Source organism: Coregonus clupeaformis, chromosome 10 (genome assembly GCF_020615455.1).
Source record: "Coregonus clupeaformis isolate EN_2021a chromosome 10, ASM2061545v1, whole genome shotgun sequence".
NCBI classification, from domain to species: domain Eukaryota; kingdom Metazoa; phylum Chordata; class Actinopteri; order Salmoniformes; family Salmonidae; genus Coregonus; species Coregonus clupeaformis.
Window position 1 is genome coordinate 48,234,909 of NC_059201.1, and position 20,884 is coordinate 48,255,792.

Sequence of the window (20,884 nt, forward strand, 5' to 3'; positions counted from 1 at the left end):
CCTCCACTAACCTAACCCCTTTCCAATGTGTGTTAGGGTACCAGCCGGTTCTGGCACCTTGGCAGCAGAGCCAGATCGAGGCTCCTGCGGTGGATGAGTGGGCGCGGCGCTCGGAGGAGACATGGAACGCTGCACACGTCCACCTGCAGCGGGCCCTCCGACGTCATAAAGGCGAGCGCCGATCTCCACCGCAGTGAGGGACCGGTGTACGCACCTGGTGATCGAGTCTGGCTCTCTACCAGAAACCTGCCCCTCCGCCTGCCCTGTCGGAAACTGGGTCGGCGGTTTGTAGGGCCATTTAAAGTCCTGGGAAGGTTGAACGAGGTGTGTTACAAATTACAACTACCTGTTGAATATAAAAGTATTAACCCCTCGTTCCATGTGTCCCTTCTCAGGCCGGTGGTAGCTGGCCCACTCCAAGAAAGTGAGATCAGGGAGACTCCTCCGCCCCCATTGGACATCGAGGGGGCAGCGGCGTACTCCGTGAGGTCCATCTTGGATTCGAGACGTCGGATGGGGGGTCTCCAGTATCTAGTGGAGTGGGAGGGGTACGGTCCGGAGGAGCGGTGCTGGGTGCCGAGGAGAGACATTTTGGACCCGTCTCTCCTGACGGAATTCCATCGTGAGCACCCGACGCACCCTGCTCCGCGTCCTCCGGGTCGTCCCCGAGGCCGGAGTCGGCGCACGTCTGGAGCCGCGCGTCAAGTGGGGGGTACTGTCACGGTTTCGGCCGAGGCTGCCTCTCTCCCTTGTTCGGGCAGGCTTCGGCGTTCGTTGTCTCCGGAATACTAGCTGCCACCGTTGTATGTTTCATGTTCGTTTGATTTTGGTCTGTCGTGTGTAGGGCTTCATTTGTATTGTCGCTCGGTTGAGCTTCCCTCCACTGCGTTGGAGTGTTATGCACCTGCTTTGTGCGCTTTCGTTTTGTTTCGCCTTCGTGCGTAATTTCGCCTTCGGGCAAGAGTTGTCTTATTTCCTTGTTGGAGATTACTAAAGTCTGTTGGACTATACTTCGGTGTCCTGTGTTTGATTCCACCACTGCACCCACCTACAGCACGCGTGACACAGGGAGTCTCTACCACAGGCTGTCTAGGCCCCTTACTTTTTTCAATCTTTACTAATGACCTGCCACTGGCTCTGAGTAAAGCCTGTGTGTCTATGTATGCAGATGACTCGACACTATACATGTCAGTTACTACAGCGAGTAAAATCACTGCAACACTTAACAAAGAGCTGCAGTCAGTTTCAGAATGGGTGGCAAAAACTAAAAGCATTGTATTTGGGACAAATCATTCACTAAACCCTAAACCTCAACTAAATCTTGTAATGAATAATGTGGAAATTGAGAAAGTTGAGGAGACTAAACTGCTTGGAGTAACCCTGGATTGTAAACTGTTATGGTCAAAACATATTGGTGCAACAGTAGCTAAGATGGGGAGAGTCCATAATAAAGCGCTGCTCTGCCTTCTTCACAACAATATCAACAAGACAGGTCCTACAGGCCCTAGTTCTGTCGCACCTGGACTACTGCCCAATCTTGTGGTCAGGTACCACAAAGAGGGACTTGTGAAAATTACAACTGGCCCAGAACAGGGCAGCACGGCTGGCCCTTAAATGTACACGTAGAGCTAATATTAATAATACGCATGTCAATCTCTCATGGCTCAAAGAAGAGGAGAGATTGACTTCATCACTACTTGTTTTTGTACGAAGTATTGACATGTTGACTGCACCAAGCTGTCTGTTTAAACTACTCGCACACAGCTCGGACACCCATGCATACCCCACAAGACATGTCACCAGAGGTCTCTTCACAGTCCCCAGAACAGACTATGGGATGCGCACAGTACTACATAGAGCCATGACAACCTGGAACTCTATTCCACAAGTAACTCACGCAAGCAGTAAAATTAGATTTTTAAAAACAGATAGAAATACAAGGACTGTGAAGAGTCACAAACACACATACAAACACACATAACATACACACTATACACACATGTACATCTGGATTTCGTGTTGTAGTAGAGTAGTGGCCTGAGGGCACACACTTAATGTAATGTGAAATCTGTTGTAAAATGTATTTTAAAGTTTAAAATGTGTATTATAATGTATATTACTGTCTTAATTTATGCTGGACCCCATGACGAGTAGCTGCTGCCAAGGGGATCCATAATAAATACAAATAATAAATACAAATACAAACAGCATATAAACACTCTAAATAGGTCAGGAGCCTAAGATGGAACAGAAATGAATTACTTAGGCTATATTATTTCAATTATTTCAAGGCTATAGCCTACAAAGAAATACATTGTGAAATATTTGTGAGTGCGACAAACTAGGCTGGTAGGGAGTCAGGAATATTATAGCGCTCAGCATTTAAACTACATTTCGTTGTATTAAATCATTATAGTCTATAAATTGTGCATATAGGCTGTGACTTACTTAGAATTAAATGCAAATTAAACGAAAAATGCCTTATTAGGCTCAGTCTACAGTGCCTTTGAATTCATTTTTAGAAACACCAGAGTCTGTGGCTTCAGGCTCATGCGATGGTGCCTGGAGAGCAGGCCAGCAGCAGAGAATATCCTCTCCGCGCTTGCAGAGCCACTGGGGATGCTAAACACCCTTTTGGCCACTCTTGCCAGGCCGGGCAGGGATGCAGAGTTTTACAGATCTACACTACCGGTCAAAAGAACACCTGCTCATTCAAGGGTTTTTCTTTATTTGTACTATTTTCTACATTGTAGAATAATAGCGAAGACATAAAAACTATGAAATAACACATATGGAATCATGTAGTAACCAAAAAAGTGTTAAACAAATCAAAATATATTTTATAATTGAGATTCTTCAAATAGCCACCCTTTGCCTTGATGACAGCTATGCACACTCTTGGCATTCTCTCAACCAGCTTCACCTGGAATGCTTTTCCAACAGTCTTGAAGGAGTTCCCACATATGCTGAGCACCTGTTGGCTGCTTTTCCTTCACTCTGCAGTCCAACTCATCCCAAACCATCTCAATTTGGTTGAGGTCTTGGGATTGTGGAGGCCAAGTCATTTGATGCAGCACTCCATCACTCTCCTTCTTGGTAAAATAGCCCTTACACAGCCTGGAGGTGTGTTGGATCATTGTCCCAATTTGGACTCCAGACCAAGGGACAAATTTCCACCGGTCTACTGTCCATTGCTCGTGTTTCTTGGCCCAAACAAGTCTCTTCTTCTTATTGGTGTCCTTTAGTAGTGGTTTCTTTGCAGTAATTCGACCATGAAGGCCTGATTCACACAGTCTCCTCTGAACAGTTGATGTTGAGATGTGTCTGTTACTTGAACTCTGTGAAGCATTTATTTGGGCTGCAATTTCTGAGGCTGGTAACTCTAATGAACTTATCCTCTGCAGCAGAGGTAACTCTGGGTCTTCCATTCCTGTGGCGGTCCTCATGAGAGCCAGTTTCATCATAGCGCTTGATGGTTTTGGGACTACACTTGAAGAAACTTTAAAAGTTCTTGAGATTTTCCGTATTGACTGACCTTCATGTCTTAAAGTAATGATGGACTGTCGTTTCTCTTTGCTTATTTGAGCTGTTCTTGCCATAATATGGACTTGGTCTTTTACCAAATAGGGCTATCTTCTGTATATCTTCTGTATATATTTTATGTCTTCACTATTATTCTACAATGTAGAAAATAGTACAAATAAAGAAAAATCTTTGAATGAGTAGGTGTTCTAAAACTTTTGACCGGTAGTGTATATAGGTAGGTGCATGCTGGGCCGGGCATGCCCTGAGCTCATGAAGTGAGTGAAATTGGAGCAGGCAAGAAGGCCTTTAGGAATCTCGCTCCGCGCTCCAGTCAAACTGGGCATGCTCAGCTCCACGCTCTGCTTCGCTCACAAACTCTGGTTGGGTATAGGCGGTTGGTAATAGTCTCAGGCAGACAGCGGTTGGCCTGCAGCTGTGTGTTGTATGTGTTAGGTATACTATACCTGTGTGTTAGGAGGTTGACAGTGGTATCATACCTGTGTGCTAGGTAGCTGGTTGGTAGTAGAATCCGGCAAACAGCGGTTGGCATGACCGTGGCAGAGGCAGGTGCCCATTACTCTCATCTCTCTGAGGGCATAGAACAGAGAGGGAGCGCGGCCGGGCAAGCGGGGCACAGCACCCAGCTCAGTCAACCTCACCCGCAGGCCTGTCAATCCTGACACCTCTGTGGACCAAGAAAGAGCTGTCAATCACTGGGCAAAGCACCTCATTGGATCAGGAATGTGTCAATCAAGAAAGGTGTAAGTGGCTCTGGAGGAGAGCACCTGCTAAATGGCTAAAAGGTAATGTATAAGGACATTGTATTGTCCATAGTAACAATGGGTGAATGTTATGGATGGGTAACTGGGTATGGTTGATTATTTTTATCTTACCTTGAATCTTCTGCCCATTGGGGACGCTGATGGTAGAGAACTGATGCAAGGGGCTGAATTTAATCTGTGTAATGCAAAGGAAAAAATATCTAAAAGGGGAACAGCAGAACATTTAATCTCTGGATACCACAAAATATCATGTGATTTTCCTCCAGCTTCCAACGTTGTTACCCCGTTATCTCGTAAACCCGACCCTAAATTGTAGGAGGCAACTGTCTGCCTAGGGAGCACAGGAGGTTGGTGGCACCTTAATTGGGGAGGACGGGCTCGTGGTAATGGTTGGAGTGGAATAGGTGGAATGGTTTCCATGTGTTTGATGCCATTCTATTCGCTCCGTTCCAGCCATTATCTGCTATGGAGACTATTCCCTTACTGTCTGGTCCTGGTAAGTGTTAGCCGGGATGGGGGGAAGGGTGTAGCAGTAGGTCTGGTCCAGGGAGCGTGGTGTAGTCAAGGCAACACCAGAGAAGGCCGAGCGGCAGTCTGAGGCCATGTAGAGAGACGGTTGCCAGGTTTGACCATTATTCAGTGTCCTCTCCACCACCAACGCACTGGCACGAGGACCCTGTGTGTAGAGGCAACCAGAAAATCAGTCCATCAAATTCTACTACAGGCCCTCCTGTAGCTCAGTTGGTAGAGCATGGCGCTTGCAATGCAAGGGTTGTGGGTTCAATTCCCACGGGGGGCCAGTATGAAAAATGTATGCACTCACTAACTGTAAGTCGCTCTGGATAAGAGTGTCTGCTAAATGACTAAAATTTAAAAATACTATTTTGCCCTTACACATTGGAAAAGCCCTGACCATGCTGCTCTGGGGGCTGGGTCTTACCTTGAATGTCAGAATGAGGGTGTCCAGCTGAAACAGGTTCTGTAGGTCCAACTGTAGGGTGACCTGACTCACATCTAAAGAACCATAGTTTTTGTTTATTTGGTGGGTCACAATAAGAAAGTTTTAGGATGGGTCACTCACATCATGTGTCCTATAGCTCTGTAATCCCCTCACCTTTCCTGGCCTGCCACCACCTGTTGGGTCCAGCGGTGGATAGAACGTTCTGGATGGTGTGAGCTAACTGACTGGATGGGTTCCTGGAGTCACAGGGACAGCACTTCATCCTCCACTGAGAGAGAGAGAGAGAGAGAGTTAATACTACTTAGCATAATTTACTGTATATAAGGTCATGCAAATAAAGCATGTTTGATTTTTAGAGCGTAGGGGGGATTAAAAAAATATGTGTGTGCTCTAGATATTTAAACACATCTAAACCAGATTAGATTGGTTTATCATTAATGGAGTCCTGGGCATTCATGCTGTGCTCTGCTCTGCAACGTAACCCAGAACTGTAACAGTATACACACACAGTGTGTGTTTGTGTTTGTGCATGCATGTGTGCGTGTGTGTCCCATGACCTCTTTGTAGAGAACGTGAGTCATTGGTCAGCACACATTCAAACAGTACACTAGTCGTGGGAGGTTTAAGTGCCTTTACTTTGACAAGAAATCCTAGTTTATCAGACAATATGGACTGAGGGAACGTGAGAGCAATCACAGAGCAACAAGACAGAACAAGGTATCAGTTCGTCCTCCAACACAATGGAACCACTCAAAACGACCAATGTGCAAGTAAATGTTCATGTGGATCTTCCCACAGACACCATAGATAACACTGAGGTAAAGCCATGATATCTCAAATCAATACAACACTGATGGGAAGGCTCTTGCGTAACACTACTGAAGTGGTTTTTCTACGTGCATTATGTGACCCAAGATCACTTGGTCCACACACAGGACTAAAGACCGCAAAAACACTACAGTGAATACTGTAGTATTTACTGTAGTATACTGTATTACACTGTAGTATTTACAGTTAACTAAAGTATAAATATTGTAGTAAAAGAAAACTGTAGTATATACTATAGTAATTAATGTAGTGTTTTTGCAGACTGTAGTATACTGTAGTATTTACTGTAGTGTTTTTGTTTTATTATCTTTGACATAGAAGTGGAGGCTTTCTCCTTTAGGAAACCTACTGGAGAAAAACTAAAAGAGCAAATGTTCCATAACCTGTAGGTAGGACTAGGGTCTGAACGGCTAGTTCAGCGCTTCTGCTCTTTTTTATAACCTGTAGGTTTCTCACTTATACCTGGCACATATTGCGATATTGGGGAGAGTAATGGGCAGGGTATATGCAAATAAGATACTGTAGTATTTACTATAGTAAAACAAGTGTAGTGTTTTTGCAGACTGTAGTGTTTTTGCTGATTTTTTTAATTTTTTATAATACTTTCGTATTTACTATAGTATTTTACAGTATATTACAATATTCTATAATAAGTACTACACATGAACCAGGGATACTACAGTGTGTAATATAGTATTCTACAGTATACTTCAGTTTACTATTCAATTCTATAATAAGTAATGTAGTATTCTATAGTTAACTGTAGTAATTTTTCATGTGGGTTCCCTGACCGCCAACATCCTTCTACCACCCCTCGCAATCAAAAAATCACCTATTTAAAAAAAATATAGAACAGCAACTCCTCCCCCTCTCCACTACAACAATCACCTCCAACCCCACTACCTATACCTCCAACCCCACTACCTATACCTCCAACCCCACTACCTATACCTCCAACCCCACTACCTATACCTCCAACCCCACTACCTATACCTCCAACCCCACTACCTATACCTCCAATTGCCCTTCCCTCCAACCCCACTACCTATACCTCCAATTGCCCTTCCCTCCAACCCCACTACCTATACCTCCAATTGCCCTTCCCTCCAACCCCCTTGTGTCCACTACCCTTCACCTCCACCTCAGCTTGCCCTGGCCTGCAGCGGGTTGGGACTGGGGCTGGAGCAGTTACTTGGCCTGAGTCAGGCTGGCTGGGCTCTCTAGTCTGTCACAACAGAGGCCATGGCTTTGTACCACACTGGGGGAAAGGTCTCTCTGCACTGGACGTTTCAACACCAGCTATCGCCCTGTCAGCTTGCTCGCTCTCTTTTTATTACTCCTGTTTTCCCTCTCCAGGCACCATCGCATGAGCCTGAAGCCACAGACTCTGGTCAAACTGGTGTTTCTAAAAATGAATTTAAAGGCACTGAGCCTAATAAGGCACTTTTCATTTAATTTGTATTTAATTCTAAGTAAGTCACAGCCTATATGCGCAATATATAGACTATAATAATTTAATACAACAAGATGTTGTTTAAAACCCTTTAGAGTCAAAGCCCTGTCTAAGCGGGGGGAGATGGAGGGGGTTCTAAATTAACATATGGAATTGTTTTAAGATGGTCATACCAAGGATTATTTAGCTATTTGATTTAGAATTTTAAGACCCCATAATGTATCAAAATAAAATATAAAAACAATTATTGGATGAAACATTGTCTTTCTTGCTCTCTTTCTCTCTCTCTCTTTCTATCTCCTTCTGCTGATCCCCCCCCCTCTCCCTCCAAACCACGATTTCACAAGTCAACAGGCAAGCTGCTGATTTCGTCAAACAAACCAAAATCTGGCAACTGTTAGACGTGTGCACACATGCGCCCACACACACACACACACACACACACACACACACACACAATCACATACATTTACTGCAGATTCAGTGTATAAATACATTATTAATACACTGGTATAGACAGAAATATGTCCATTAATGTGTGAAGTATTGTCCATGTTGTATAACAACGTTATAATGTAATGTCAATTGGATGGTAATGATGTGATAATATTATTCATGTCTTCTGGTAAAGTCCCTGTGAATTGTACCCTAACCAATGGCCTGGTAAAGAGGGAAATATATTCTCCTGTACTGTATGGGGAGATGCAGGCATGCCATTTCCGTCAACCCTGACACAATGGCAAAGTTCATAATTCAACAGTGGGTCGGAAATGATTGACACCCTCGATAAAGATGAGCAAAAATGAATGTATATAACAAGTAATTAAAATACTCATCTATATTGTATGCAAAAAAAAATGAAATTATATAATTTAAACTAATACAATTGCTCAGAGAAATATATTTAGTTTAACAAATAATACAAAAAATCTCAAAAAGGTAGGGGTCAACATTATTGACACCCTTGTTTTCAATACCTTTCAATTCCTCACCTTCTGAGGATAAACATTTTGGGAGAGATCTTAGACCATTCCTCCATACAAAATCCTTCCAGGTCCTTGATATCCTTTGTCTGTGCTTATGAACTGCCCTCTTCAATTCAAATCACAGGTTTTCAATGGGTTTCAAGCAGAGTATGTAAACAGAGTGGGGAGCGGAGCGTGCCCAATTTGACTGGAGCACGGAGCGAGATTCCCAAAGACTGGAGTGTCGGCCTTCTCGCCCGCTCCATTTTCGCTCCAATAGCGCTCCAGTAGCACTCACTTTACGAGCTCAGGGCATGCCCGGCCCAGCATTCATTTTTTAGTCTACTTGTGTGCTGCTATAGCCCCTTGCTTTAGCTACTGTCATGGAGTTCACTAAATATTGAGAGTCTTGAGAGTCTCAGCTTTCCACAGAGGGGTCATATTAGCCTAAACCGTTCGGACGCTACAGACGTTTTCGTGAGAAGACCGATTTTCGGGATGTCTCATGGTCTGACATACATCGCTCTAGCTATGTCACCTTTCACCGCAGATGTGGAAAGAGGAAGGGTGATATTGGCGGAAGTGGTGGATTGAGACACAGCCCATGCAAAAAACAGATTTCTCTAGCTTAAACAGGCGGACTTTGATGGGGATTTTTTATAATGTTAATTGAATTTCCACTGGGTTATTTTAATACAGCAAAATGTTGTTTAAATGCTGAGCACTTACATTTCGCTGACTCCCTACCAGCCTAGTATGTCGCACTCGCAAATGCTTCAAAATGTATTTCTTTGTAGGCTATAGCCTTGAAATAATTGAAATAATGTAGCCTAAATAATTCATTTCAGTTCCTGACCTATTTAGATTGTTTATATGTTGTTTAATATGACATGCAGCCTATTTGAAATGATGAGCGCTTCTTACTTTCACCTATTCATGTTTATTATAATATTTTTCATTCAAATCATATGATTTGATTTAAATACTTAAAAACCAAATGGTAGGTCCAATTAGTCGCAAAAATTGGTGGGTGTTGGTTAAATTGTGATGAATGGATCGAATGGAAAGGACTTGGAGCACAGGAGCTTGTGCAAGCACTGATGAGCGGGATTTTCGTCCGCTCAACTCCGCTCACATACTCTGGTTTCAAGTCCGGAGACTGAGATGGCCATTGCACTGTATATCCCATGCAAAAAACAATTCCACATTCAAACCAACAACTCCGGCCATCAGAACCACTGTGTTATCTAAATAGATATGGGTCATTCCACCAATTCGTACCCTTTTGAGATATGTAACTTGGTGGAACAAAAGCTTTTGATATTCCCTCATTTTAACATTTTGTCATAAAGAGCACATGTTCAGCTTAGTAAAAAACATGTTTTCCCATCTCAAGAGGTTTTAAAACTGTAACAGGGTTGATGATTTCATATTAAATCAGCCATAAATCTCCTCGTGACAGGGGTAATTAAAGTTTGTTGTGTACAACAGGGAGGGGCAATTGCATGCAAGCTTCAAACATTTCTAGCCTGTCTATCTATTGGTTACAGGGTTGAAGTGTTATACTCAACCCACTCAGTTTTCCACCACAAAACACCAGAAAATGGCCCAAAAGAGTAGAACTAGCTCACCTGCGTTTACACTATGATTTGACTATTAGATGTTCAATGTTTATTTTGAAAAACATATTTAAAAAGGAATAGTTTCACCATATTAAAACGAGAGTTCAGTTCACATAACAGGGTTGATCTTAAAATGAGGGACACGTTGTTGTTTTTTACCTTAAAATGAATCACTAATCACATTAAATAAATAATAATCTTCAGAAATGACTTTGTCAAAGCAAGAAAATAACCAGGGCTTTACAATCATGGTGAAAACTTGTTCGGGTTAAAGTGGGTTCAAATCTTCCTGTCAATCACAGAGGGCGCACGGAGGGACACTTTAGCAAGTCTTTATTCATATTAAAAATCTGATTGATTGAATTGTCCATGTGGTCTACATTAAAGGGCACTTCATAGAATATAATAGGCTTTTCAAATGCAATATTGGTGCACAATAAAATATCAAAGGGCCTCATTTCGTGGAACAACCCATATGCTCTGGCATCAGCCCTGACCCTGGTCTGTCAGTGTGTCTATTTCTGGACCAGTGGTCAGTACTCAGAGATTGACCCAGAGACAGAGATGCTGACAGGACAGCACTGTTCACTGTTTGAGTGGCTTTCTAAGACTTTGAGTGAATGTATCGTTGGTAGGGAACAGCATTCTGGCTATTCATTAACTACAGAAACAACTTCCCAATTTGTCAGAACACAACCAGCAGCATCAGATGGAACACAAATTATAATTATTGTCAACTTTTTCCTCATCTTAACAATCCCACATATTGGAGAATTCAGATAAATGCATGTCTCCTTCTAGCTTTATAGGCTTATAGCTTTATAGCTTTACACAGGCAGCCCATTTCTGATCTTTTGCCGAATTATTGGCAAAAGACCTGATCTGATTGCTCAAAAGACAAATTAGTCAGAAAAAAAACATAATTGGGTTTCCTGTGTAAACGCAACCTTTTTTTAAATACAGTTTGGTGTAGTCTGCTTCAGGCACAAGACCCCCTGGACCTGGTCAGTGTCCAGCCAGTCAGTGCCCCTTGGGCTGAAGGCTGCTAAGGACAATATGGAGAAACTCTGCCAGACCACTGGAATCTGACCAGAATAGATTAGTCTGCCAATGTAGCAGCCTGTATCAAAGTGTGAGTGTATGGCCAACTGGACGGCTTTTTGGACCAGAGTACAGACACTAACGCCACGGAGGCATGGACCATGGTACCACGGGGAGAGAGTTCTGGCCTGGGCCACTCATGGTACCCTCCTTCTGGTAGCACTTTATTGGTACCTTTTGTATTATAAAGCCGTCTAAATTGAATCAGAATTCCATGGTGGGTGGACTGATGGCAATATTTGATTCCCCATTTTAAATGTTTGAATTACGCTCACTGTAGAAGGCTGCTGAGGGGAGAACGGCTCATAATAATGGCCGGAACCGAGCAAATGGAATGGCATCAGATACCTGGAAACCATGTGTTTGATGTATTTGATACCATTCCAGCTATTCTGCTCCAGTCATTAACAAGAGCCCGTCCTCCCCAACTAAGGTTCCACCAACCCCCTGTGCTGTGTATCTCTCGAAAAGTAGTACCTTTCCACAGTTCTACACAGGGTACAATGGATCATTCTATAAAGAAATTTAAAAAATGTAAACTGAAAATATATGAGTAAAAGCCATGGTATGAAATTAGGTCACAGAGTGGAACCTGATATGGTTAATATGCTCGACCTGGTCTCGAAGCCAGCTATTGGCTAAGATCCCCTCCATCCCTGAGGAAAATGGGACCAGCCTTGCCTGTCTCATCTCTGATTAGTTCATACCAAACCCTGATGTAAAATCACTTTGAGCCATGTTGGCTTGTTGCTATCGGCGACTCTCTGGCAACTACCAGTGCCAAGGTCGGGTGAAAGGTAGAGGAGAGTGTTGGGCAAGAGAGCGGAGAGATTTGGCCTGTCTGACTGTGCCAAACCAACTCCAAACATACACTCCAGAATAGATCTGTCAGCACTGGACAGGAAGGCCAAGGCTCCTATCCCCTCTCTCTATATCTCCTATTGTATCCTTTATTCTACCCCTCTCTCTATCCCTCTCTTCTATACCTCTTTCTCTATCTCTTCTATCCCTCTCCTTCCCTCTCTTCTGTCCCTCTCTCTCTCTATCTTCCAGTACCCTCTGCGAGGGCATCACGGACATCGAGGCCAGCCATTAAAGGGTCACTGGCATACGTGCCACTGCCTTGACACTGAGTGATAAAGCCCTGGCAAACTGTACTGGCCAACTCCCCATCTGTCTGCAACTTAGCTCATCTTCAGTCAGGACATTCCACAGATCACATCACCAGGGATGGCCAACTGGCGGCCCATGGGCCGCCCCCCTTTTGAAGACCTTTAGATCGATTCCCCCCAAAAAAAAATGCAGACCTGCGAGCAACTGAGGCCCCTCATGATGAGTTCAGATGTTTTGTGGCCCCCACACCATCAGAGTTGCCCATCCCTGGTCTACGCTATCTCACCTGTACTGAGTGATACAGAGTGTGTCAGAGAGATAGTCAATGCACAACCACACCCTTCGGACATGATTCAACACACACAGTCATACAGTTACAGTAGAACCACAGTCCAGACAGGTTTCTATGGCCTGGGGCACCTCTCCTCACACGCCCAACATTAAAAACATCTTTCACGTTTTGTGTGATCAGCACAATCATCCAGTGAAACACAATCACTTTGAGTAAATATCAAAACACAAAAGTGCTGAAGTTTCAGAAACTCAAGCCAGAACCCACAACCAGCAGACAGCAAAAAGATCTACAGTCTGGTGTGTGTGTGTGTGTGTGTGTGTGTGCCTGCAGAGGCAGACTAGTAATTGTGAGCTTTAAGAGCAGAGTGACTGATACCTGCCCTGCCCAGCAACACCAGAGGGTGGGTGTGGCTCAGATGAAAGGCTCGACTGTAAATCAAACAGGCAGCGCCACAAATTAAATCAGAATATTTTTTCCTCTGTTGTCCTTTTAACTGGTTTTACCTCCTAGTTTGTCGAAAACAAAGGGATGTTTCAAACTTGGCCCATAAATAAATCTACAGTAATAAACCTACAGTAATAAACCTACAGTAATAAACCTACAGTAATAAACCTACAGTGATAAACCTACAGTAATAAACCTACAGTAATAAACCTACAGTAATAAACCTACAGTGATAAACCTACAGTAATAAACCTACAGTAATAAACCTACAGTGGTAAACCTACAGTAATTCACTAACTGAAATATTATGAGAAAATAAATGTCCTTATGTATTTTTACCCTGTCAACACATTATATTTGATTTTCTTTCTTTTCAAATCAAACAAATAATTCCCCATCCAACGTTTTTCTCTTCAGGACCTTAGCAACCCAGACTGCAGTCTGTAGTTGCAACATCTGGCATCTGTGTGTCTCTGGCACCAGATCCAGACAATTTCACAAATTACACCAACCAGCTCTCCCCTGACCCTCTATCCATCCACCCTCTCCCTCTCCCCATACCATCCGTGCACCCTTTCCCCCAGGTCTCCTACTGTGCATGGTCAGCACAGAGAGCAACAGTCACGCACCTTAAATCTGGACAGTGTGTGCGTGTGTGTGTCTGTCTGCCTGTCTGTCTCTCTCTCATGTCTGACTCCATAGTTATAGCTGCTCTACAAACCTGAAATGTTACACATTAAAAGCCTGGTGAACAACTCATGACAATTAACAGCTATTGCCCCACTTTTCTCCCATCTCTTACAGTGCCTCAGGTGTCTTTCATAGCAATAAGAGTAGGGTCTTACCTGTCCAAAGTAGGTGCAAAAGACCTCAGAGCCGGTGAGGCCGCAGGTGGAGGAGGCATGGAGCTGACGGTCCCTACCCAGGAGCAGGTCTCCCATTGGGGGGTAACAGGCCCCCTGAGAACAGTCCCTCTGGGTCGCAGCCACTGCTGTCAGGGCTGGGGGAGGGGATCAATTAATCAATCTATCTATCATTATCATCATAGATAGAAGTATGAACACAATTACATATGTCCTCATATCCTACACAAAACTATCACCACAATCTAGATGTTAAGACTAAAACTAAATCTAAATAAAAAAATATATGATACAACTGTAACAACTCATGGATCATTTTCGATTAGAAATCAATGAAGTGTTAACACAAATATCGTGAGCACATACCTGCTAATTGGAATAAAATCCACATTTTTGTTTCCTACTATGAGAAACTATTCACAAGACAAAAAGAAAAAGCCAACAATAGAGCAAAATATTGTCAAAGGTCAGACATTCACGACAAAGACCAGATAATTGGTTGACTAAATAATTGGAAGAAATGAACAATACAGTAGATGGCTACAGGAACACAAAAAAATGTTGAACTAAATTGAAAATAAAAAGTCAAATATCCAGTGAAAGTAAAATATTAATCAAACGGGCTGAGGACTTACCAGTTGTAGGTGTATGTACGTAGACAAGGGTGTGTGTGTGCTGCTCAGAATCTGTCTGTCTAAGTGTGTGTGGGTTCTTGGTTGTATCCTTATAAACACTGTCTCACCTGGGCCTCATGATACAGAGTGTGTCAGAAAAGTAGCTGGCAGACACACCCTTCCCCTCCGCAACCGGCTGGGATGAATATATATATATTTTTACATTTTAGTCATTTAGCAGACGCTCTTATCCAGAGCGACATACAGTTAGTGAGTGCATATATTTTCATACTGGCCCCCTGTGGGAAACGAACCCACAACCCTGGCGTTGCAAGCGCCATGCTCTACCAACTGAGCTACAGGGGACCTGTACATCACAGGAGGTTGGTGGCACCATAATTGGGGAGGACCTGTATGTGCTAATTGCTGGAGTGGAATAAGTGGAATGGTATCAAATACATCAAACATGGTTTCCATGTGTTTGATGCCATTCCATTCGCTCCGTTCCAGCCATTATTATGAGCCGTCCTCCCCTCAGCAGCCTCCACTGGAATACACACACACGCGAGATAGAACTTCACATGGGACATCTATCAACAACACATTCTTCAAAAAAGGGTGGCTCAACCAAAACTAACAGTGGAGCGATCAACCACACTGAAGAACATAAACAGTTCTCTGTAACGATGTGGTAAAACATAGTTGTGGATCGGTGGTTGGGATAGCAGCTTGTCTCGACAAGGACAGTAGGCTTAGTGTGCAGTGAATGTTTAAGATACAACCTGCAACAAAAACTCTGCTCACCTGTCTGTTGAAAACCATTGTAAATTATCCATGTTATTATCTTTGATATGCCCATCTGAATCAGTGTCTCTACACACATACATACACACACACACACACATAAACACACACACCTCTAAATGTATATCCTGCAGGCAGTAAAACGGTAACCCTGGCATTCTGTGTGTTGGCGTATGGCGGTGTGTGTTGTAATAAAAGCTATACTCAAGGCTGAATAAACACACTGTTTTTCTCCATAGCCACTGACTAACAGACAGGACCAGGGTGTGTTCTGTGGCTCACCTCCTTCTCACACACAGACACACACACAACTGCCAGACGGCTGCAGCCACACCCATAGCTTCCGCTTATACCTAAGGTAAGGAAAGGTAAAGTATCCGTGACAACAACAGGGAATACTTTGGTATAATGTTTTTTGGGGGGTGGGGGGTTCTAATGACTAAAGACCACAGACCTTGACGGTCCTAGCCCCCCTTTCCCCACCACGCGACTCTACATAAAATGGTCAACTTTGTCATGACATGTCGAATGTTGTCGAACCGCTTACAAAGCAGATTTCCCCCTGGGAAGATTACAATAGCCTAGAGGTGCAGTTATATCACAACCAAAGCTATAGCCACTTTAAAGCACATAGTCTCAGTCTAGCACTGCCTGAGTCCAGTGAGGGCAGTACAGTAGATATTACACTTGCATTTACTTGTCTCTGTGAAATATGCCCTGTGTCTTGCTCTATCTGTGGTTAGACATTTTTTACATTTTTACGTCATTTAGCAGACGCTCTTATCCAGAGCGACTTACAGTTAGTGCATACATTATTATTTTTTATTTTCATACCCCATGGGAATCGAACCCACAACCCTGGCGTTGCAAACACCATGCTCTACCAACTGAGCTACCTCCCTGCCGGCCATTCCCTCCCCTACCCTGGACGACGCTGGGCCAATTGTGCGCCGCCCCATTGGTCTCCCGGTTGCGGCCGGCTACAGCAGAGCCTGGATTTGAACCAGGATCTCTAGTGGCACAGCTAGCACTGCGATGCAGTGCCTTAGACCACTGCGCCACTCGGGAGAGAGACCACATGCTGTAAAGGTCTGAATAATGAGAGACAGTGTGTCCTTCTGATTATATACACACAATCAGCAGTAGGGTGTTACTGTGCTGAAAAAAACTACTAGTACTCATCTCAAATGACTATATACTATCCCAAAGCACATCAGAAGTCACCAACCACTTGTAATGGAAGAACAGGTCAGAATTGCCAAATGGCCCAGGTCTCATGATTCAAAACAAACAAACAAATTGAAGAGTTTCATTCCAAATTGCTATATAGAAATGTTCTGAAATGTTGTTAAATTAGATTTTATTGTTTAAAGAATTATGAAAGAGATTGGTGTGTTTTTTCACTATCTAATAATGGCATGGGGTTGTTCAATGACAGACATGTATTTGTTTAAAATCTATCACTTGATCGTTTCATTTCAGACAGACAAATAATCATTGCCAAATGCTATATATCTGCCTCACTCTCAGAGAAATAAGTAGTACTACTAGGTTTTACACAGTCAATTGTAACAAATAACTACATTTTTTATTAAGAAATGTACAAATTATACATTTGTGACATTAATATAATTATTTTGGGTGAAAGATTCTATACAGTAATATGAGATCTGTATATCATTTACATTTGACATTTTAGTCATTTAGCAGATGCTCTTATCCAGAGCGACTTAGAGTAAGTGCATTTACCTTAAGATAGCTAGGCGAGACAACCACATACAGTGAGGGAAAAAAGTATTTGATCCCCTGCTGATTTTGTACGTTGTCACGCCCTGACTCTGGGGACTCTTATTTGTTGAGTCAGGGTGTGATTTTCTATGTTGTGTAGTTCTATGTTTTCTATCTAGTATGTCTAGATCTATGTTTGGCCGGGTGTGTTTCCCAATCAGAGGCAGCTGTCGCTCGTTGTCTCTGATTGGGGAGCATACTTAGGCAGCCTATTGGCAATTAGGTGTTGTGGGATCTTGTTCCATGTGAGGTTTGTTGTGTGTTACCTTTGGACGGCACGTTTCGTTGGTTTATTGTTTTGTCGTTGTTTATTAAGTTTAAAATAAACATGCATGCATATCACGCTGCGCCTTGGTCTGACCCGTCTATGAACGAACGTGACATACGTTTGCCCACTGACAAAGACATGATCAGTCTATAATTTTAATGGTAGGTTTATTTGAACAGTGAGAGACAGAATAACAACAAAATAATCCAGAAAAACGCATGTCAAAAATGTTATAAATTGATTTGCATTTTAATGAGAGAAATAAGTATCTGACCCCTCTGCAAAACATGACTTAGTACTTGGTGGCAAAACCCTTGTTGGCAATCAGAGGTCAGACGTTTCTTGTAGTTGGCCACCAGGTTTGCACACATCTCAGGAGGGATTTTGTCCCACTCCTCTTTGAAGATCTTCTCCAAGTCATTAAGGTTTTGAGCCTGACATTTGGCAACTCGAACATTCAGCTCCCTCCACAGATTTTCTGACTGGCTAGACCACTCCAGGACATTAATGTGCTTCTTCTTGAGACACTCCTTTGTTGCCTTGGCCGTGTGTTTTGGGTCATTGTAGTTTTGGTTTCTCAAATGACTGCCTCGCCTGGTTCACCAACTACTTCTCAGAGTTCAATGTGTCAAATCGGAGGGCCTGTTGTCTGGACCTATGGCAGTCTCTATGGGGGTGCCACAGGGTTCAATTCTTGGGCCGACTCTTTTCTCCGTGTATATCAATGATGTCGCTCTTGCTGCTGGTGAATCTCAGATCCACCTCTACGCAGACGACACCATTTTGTATACATCTGGCCCTTCATTGGACACTGTGTTAACAAACCTCCAAACGAGCTTCAATGCCATACAACACTCCTTCAGTAGCCTCCAACTGCTCTTGAACACTAGTAAAACTAAATTCATGCTCTTCAACCGAACGCTGCTTGCACCCGCCCACCCGACTAGAATCACTACTCTCGACGGGTCTGACCTAGAGTATGTGGACAACTACAAATACCTAGGTGTCTGGTTAGACTGTAAACTCTCCTTCCAGACTCACATTAAGAATCTCCAATCCAAAGTTAAATCTAGAATTGGTTTCCTATTTCGCAACAAAGCCTCCTTCACTCATGCTGCCAAACATGCCATCGTAAAACTGACTATCCTACCGATCCTTGACTTCGGCGATGTCATTTACAAAATAGCCTCCAACACTCTACTCAGCAAATTGGATGTAGTCTATCACAGTGCCATCCGTTTTGTCTCCAAAGCCCCATATACTACCCACCACTGTGACCTGTACGCTCTTGTTGGCTGGTCCTCACTACATATTCGTCGCCAAACCCACTGGCTCCAGGCCATCTATAAATCACTGCTAGGCAAATCCCCACCTTATCTTAGCTCATTGGTCACCATAGCAACACCCACCCGTAGTATACGCTCCAGCAGGTATATCTCACTGGTCATCCCCAAAGCCAACACCTCCTTTGGCCGCCATTCCTTCCAGTTCTCTGCTGCCAATGACTGGAACAAATTGCAAAAATCTCTGAAGCTGGAGACACTTATCTCCCTCACTAACTTTAAGCATCAGTTGTCAGAGCACCTTACCGATCACTGCACCTGTACACAGCCCATCTGAAATTAGCCCGCCCAACTACCTTATCCCTATATTGTTATTTATTTTGCTCATTTGCACCCCAGTATCTCTATTTGCACATCATCTCTTGCACATCTATCATTCCAGTGTTAATACTAATTGTAATTATTTTCCACTATGGCCTATTTATTGCCTTACCTCCATAACTTGCTTTTTTGAACACACTGTATTTATATTTTCTGTTGTATTTTTGACTTTATGTTTTGTTTTACCCCATATGTAACTCTGTGTTGTTGTTTTTATCGCACTACTTTGCTTTATCTTGGCCAGGTCGCAGTTGTAAATGAGAACTTGTTCTCAACTGGCTTACCTGGTTAAATAAAGGTGAAATAAAAAAAATAAAAAAATTGTCATGCTGGAATACCCATCCACGACCATTTTCAATGCCCTGGCTGAGGGAAGGAGGTTCTCACCCAAGATTTGACGGTACATGGCCCCGTCCATTGTCCCTTTGATGCGGTGAAGTTGTCCTGTCCCCTTAGCAGAAAAACACCCCCAAAGCATAATGTTTCCACCTCCATGTTTGATGGTGGGGATGGTGTTCTTGGGGTCATAGGCAGCATTCCTCCTCCTCCAAACACGGCGAGTTGAGTTGATGCCAAAGAGCTCGATTTTTGTCTCATCTGACCACAACACTTTCACCCAGTTCTCCTCTGAATCATTCAGATGTTCATTGGCAAACCTCAGACGGGCCTGTATATGTGCTTTCTTGAGCAGGGGGACCTTGCGGGCGCTGCAGGATTTCAGTCCTTCACGGCGTAGTCTGTTACCAATTGTTTTCTTGGTGACTATGGTCCCAGCTGCCTTGAGATCATTGACAAGATCCTCCCGTGTAGTTCTGGGCTGATTCCTCACCGTTCTCATGATCATTGCAACTCCACGAGGTGAGATCTTGCATGGAGCCCCAGGCCGAGGGATATTGACAGTTCTTTTGTGTTTCTTCCATTTGCGAATAATCGCACCAACTGTTGTCACCTTCTCACCAAGCTGCTTGGCGATGGTCTTGTAGCCCATTCCAGCCTTGTGTAGGTCTACAATCTTGTCCCTGACATCCTTGGAGAGCTCTTTGGTCTTGGCCATGGTGGAGAGTTTGGAATTTGATTGATTGATTGCTTCTGTGGACAGGTGTCTTTTATACAGGTAACAAGCTGAGATTAGGAGCACTCCCTTTAAGAGTGTGCTCCTAATCTCAGCTCGTTACCCGTATAAAAGACACCTGGGAGCCAGAAATCTTTCGGATTGAGAGGGGGTCAAATACTTATTTCCCTCATTAAAATGCAAATCAATTCATAACATTTTTGACATGCGTTTTTCTGGATTTTTTTGTTGTTATTCTGTCTCTCACTGTTCAAATAAACCTACCATTAAAATTATAGACTGATCATTTCTTTGTCAGTGGGCAAACGTACAAAATCAGCAGGGGATCAAATACTTTTTTCCCTCACTGTATCACAGTCAAATATACAGGATACGAACATTCCAGCTAAACAATGGATATATAGCGTTTTTCATACACATCTAAAATCTATTAATAAAACATCTGAGAACAGTATTATATATTACACACACATGAAGGTAACCATAAGCAATTCGTTCTGGTGAAAAAACACAAATGTGAAAAATTGGTGGATGTAGCGTTTTGGAAATAAACTCTTCAACTGCAAAATGACAAGCGTAAGTGTCCACTAATACAAGGTCTTCGTTAAACCCCTCAACAAACTCCTATTGTCTGCAAACAATGGTGAAGCGAGAAAAAACCCTTCACATGCTTAACACTGGCCAAGAGTCCTCTCGTTTTCCACATTTCTGGTTCCCAAAAC

At 43.2% G+C, this 20,884-nt stretch overlaps 1 protein-coding gene and 1 non-coding gene across 4 annotated transcripts in view; both read right to left on the bottom strand.

Annotated features, from left to right (window-relative positions):
* The window catches only part of LOC121575423 (laminin subunit beta-3), a 28,386-nt gene extending 14,308 nt beyond the window's left edge, over window positions 1–14,078 (bottom strand). Inside the window, exons 1-6 of one of the 3 annotated variants that reach the window (XM_041888537.2) lie at window positions 13,935–14,078; window positions 5,422–5,536; window positions 5,248–5,321; window positions 4,792–4,983; window positions 4,419–4,482; window positions 4,023–4,210 (exon numbers count right to left, since the gene is read on the bottom strand). In XM_041888537.2, coding sequence (XP_041744471.1) covers window positions 4,023–4,210; window positions 4,419–4,482; window positions 4,792–4,983; window positions 5,248–5,321; window positions 5,422–5,536; window positions 13,935–14,030 — 729 coding nt within the window. In that variant the 5' untranslated portion in view covers window positions 14,031–14,078. Of the gene's footprint in view, window positions 1–4,022; window positions 4,211–4,418; window positions 4,483–4,791; window positions 4,984–5,247; window positions 5,322–5,421; window positions 5,537–8,526; window positions 8,747–13,934 lie in introns of those variants that run through there. The other 2 variants (XM_041888539.2, XM_041888538.2) reach the window with 2 other exon arrangements.
* On the bottom strand, window positions 6,419–6,473 carry LOC121576091. The gene has a single exon (XR_006002443.1). It is a non-coding gene; the product is annotated as a U7 small nuclear RNA (small nuclear RNA).
* Window positions 14,079–20,884: the final 6,806 nt, after the last annotated feature.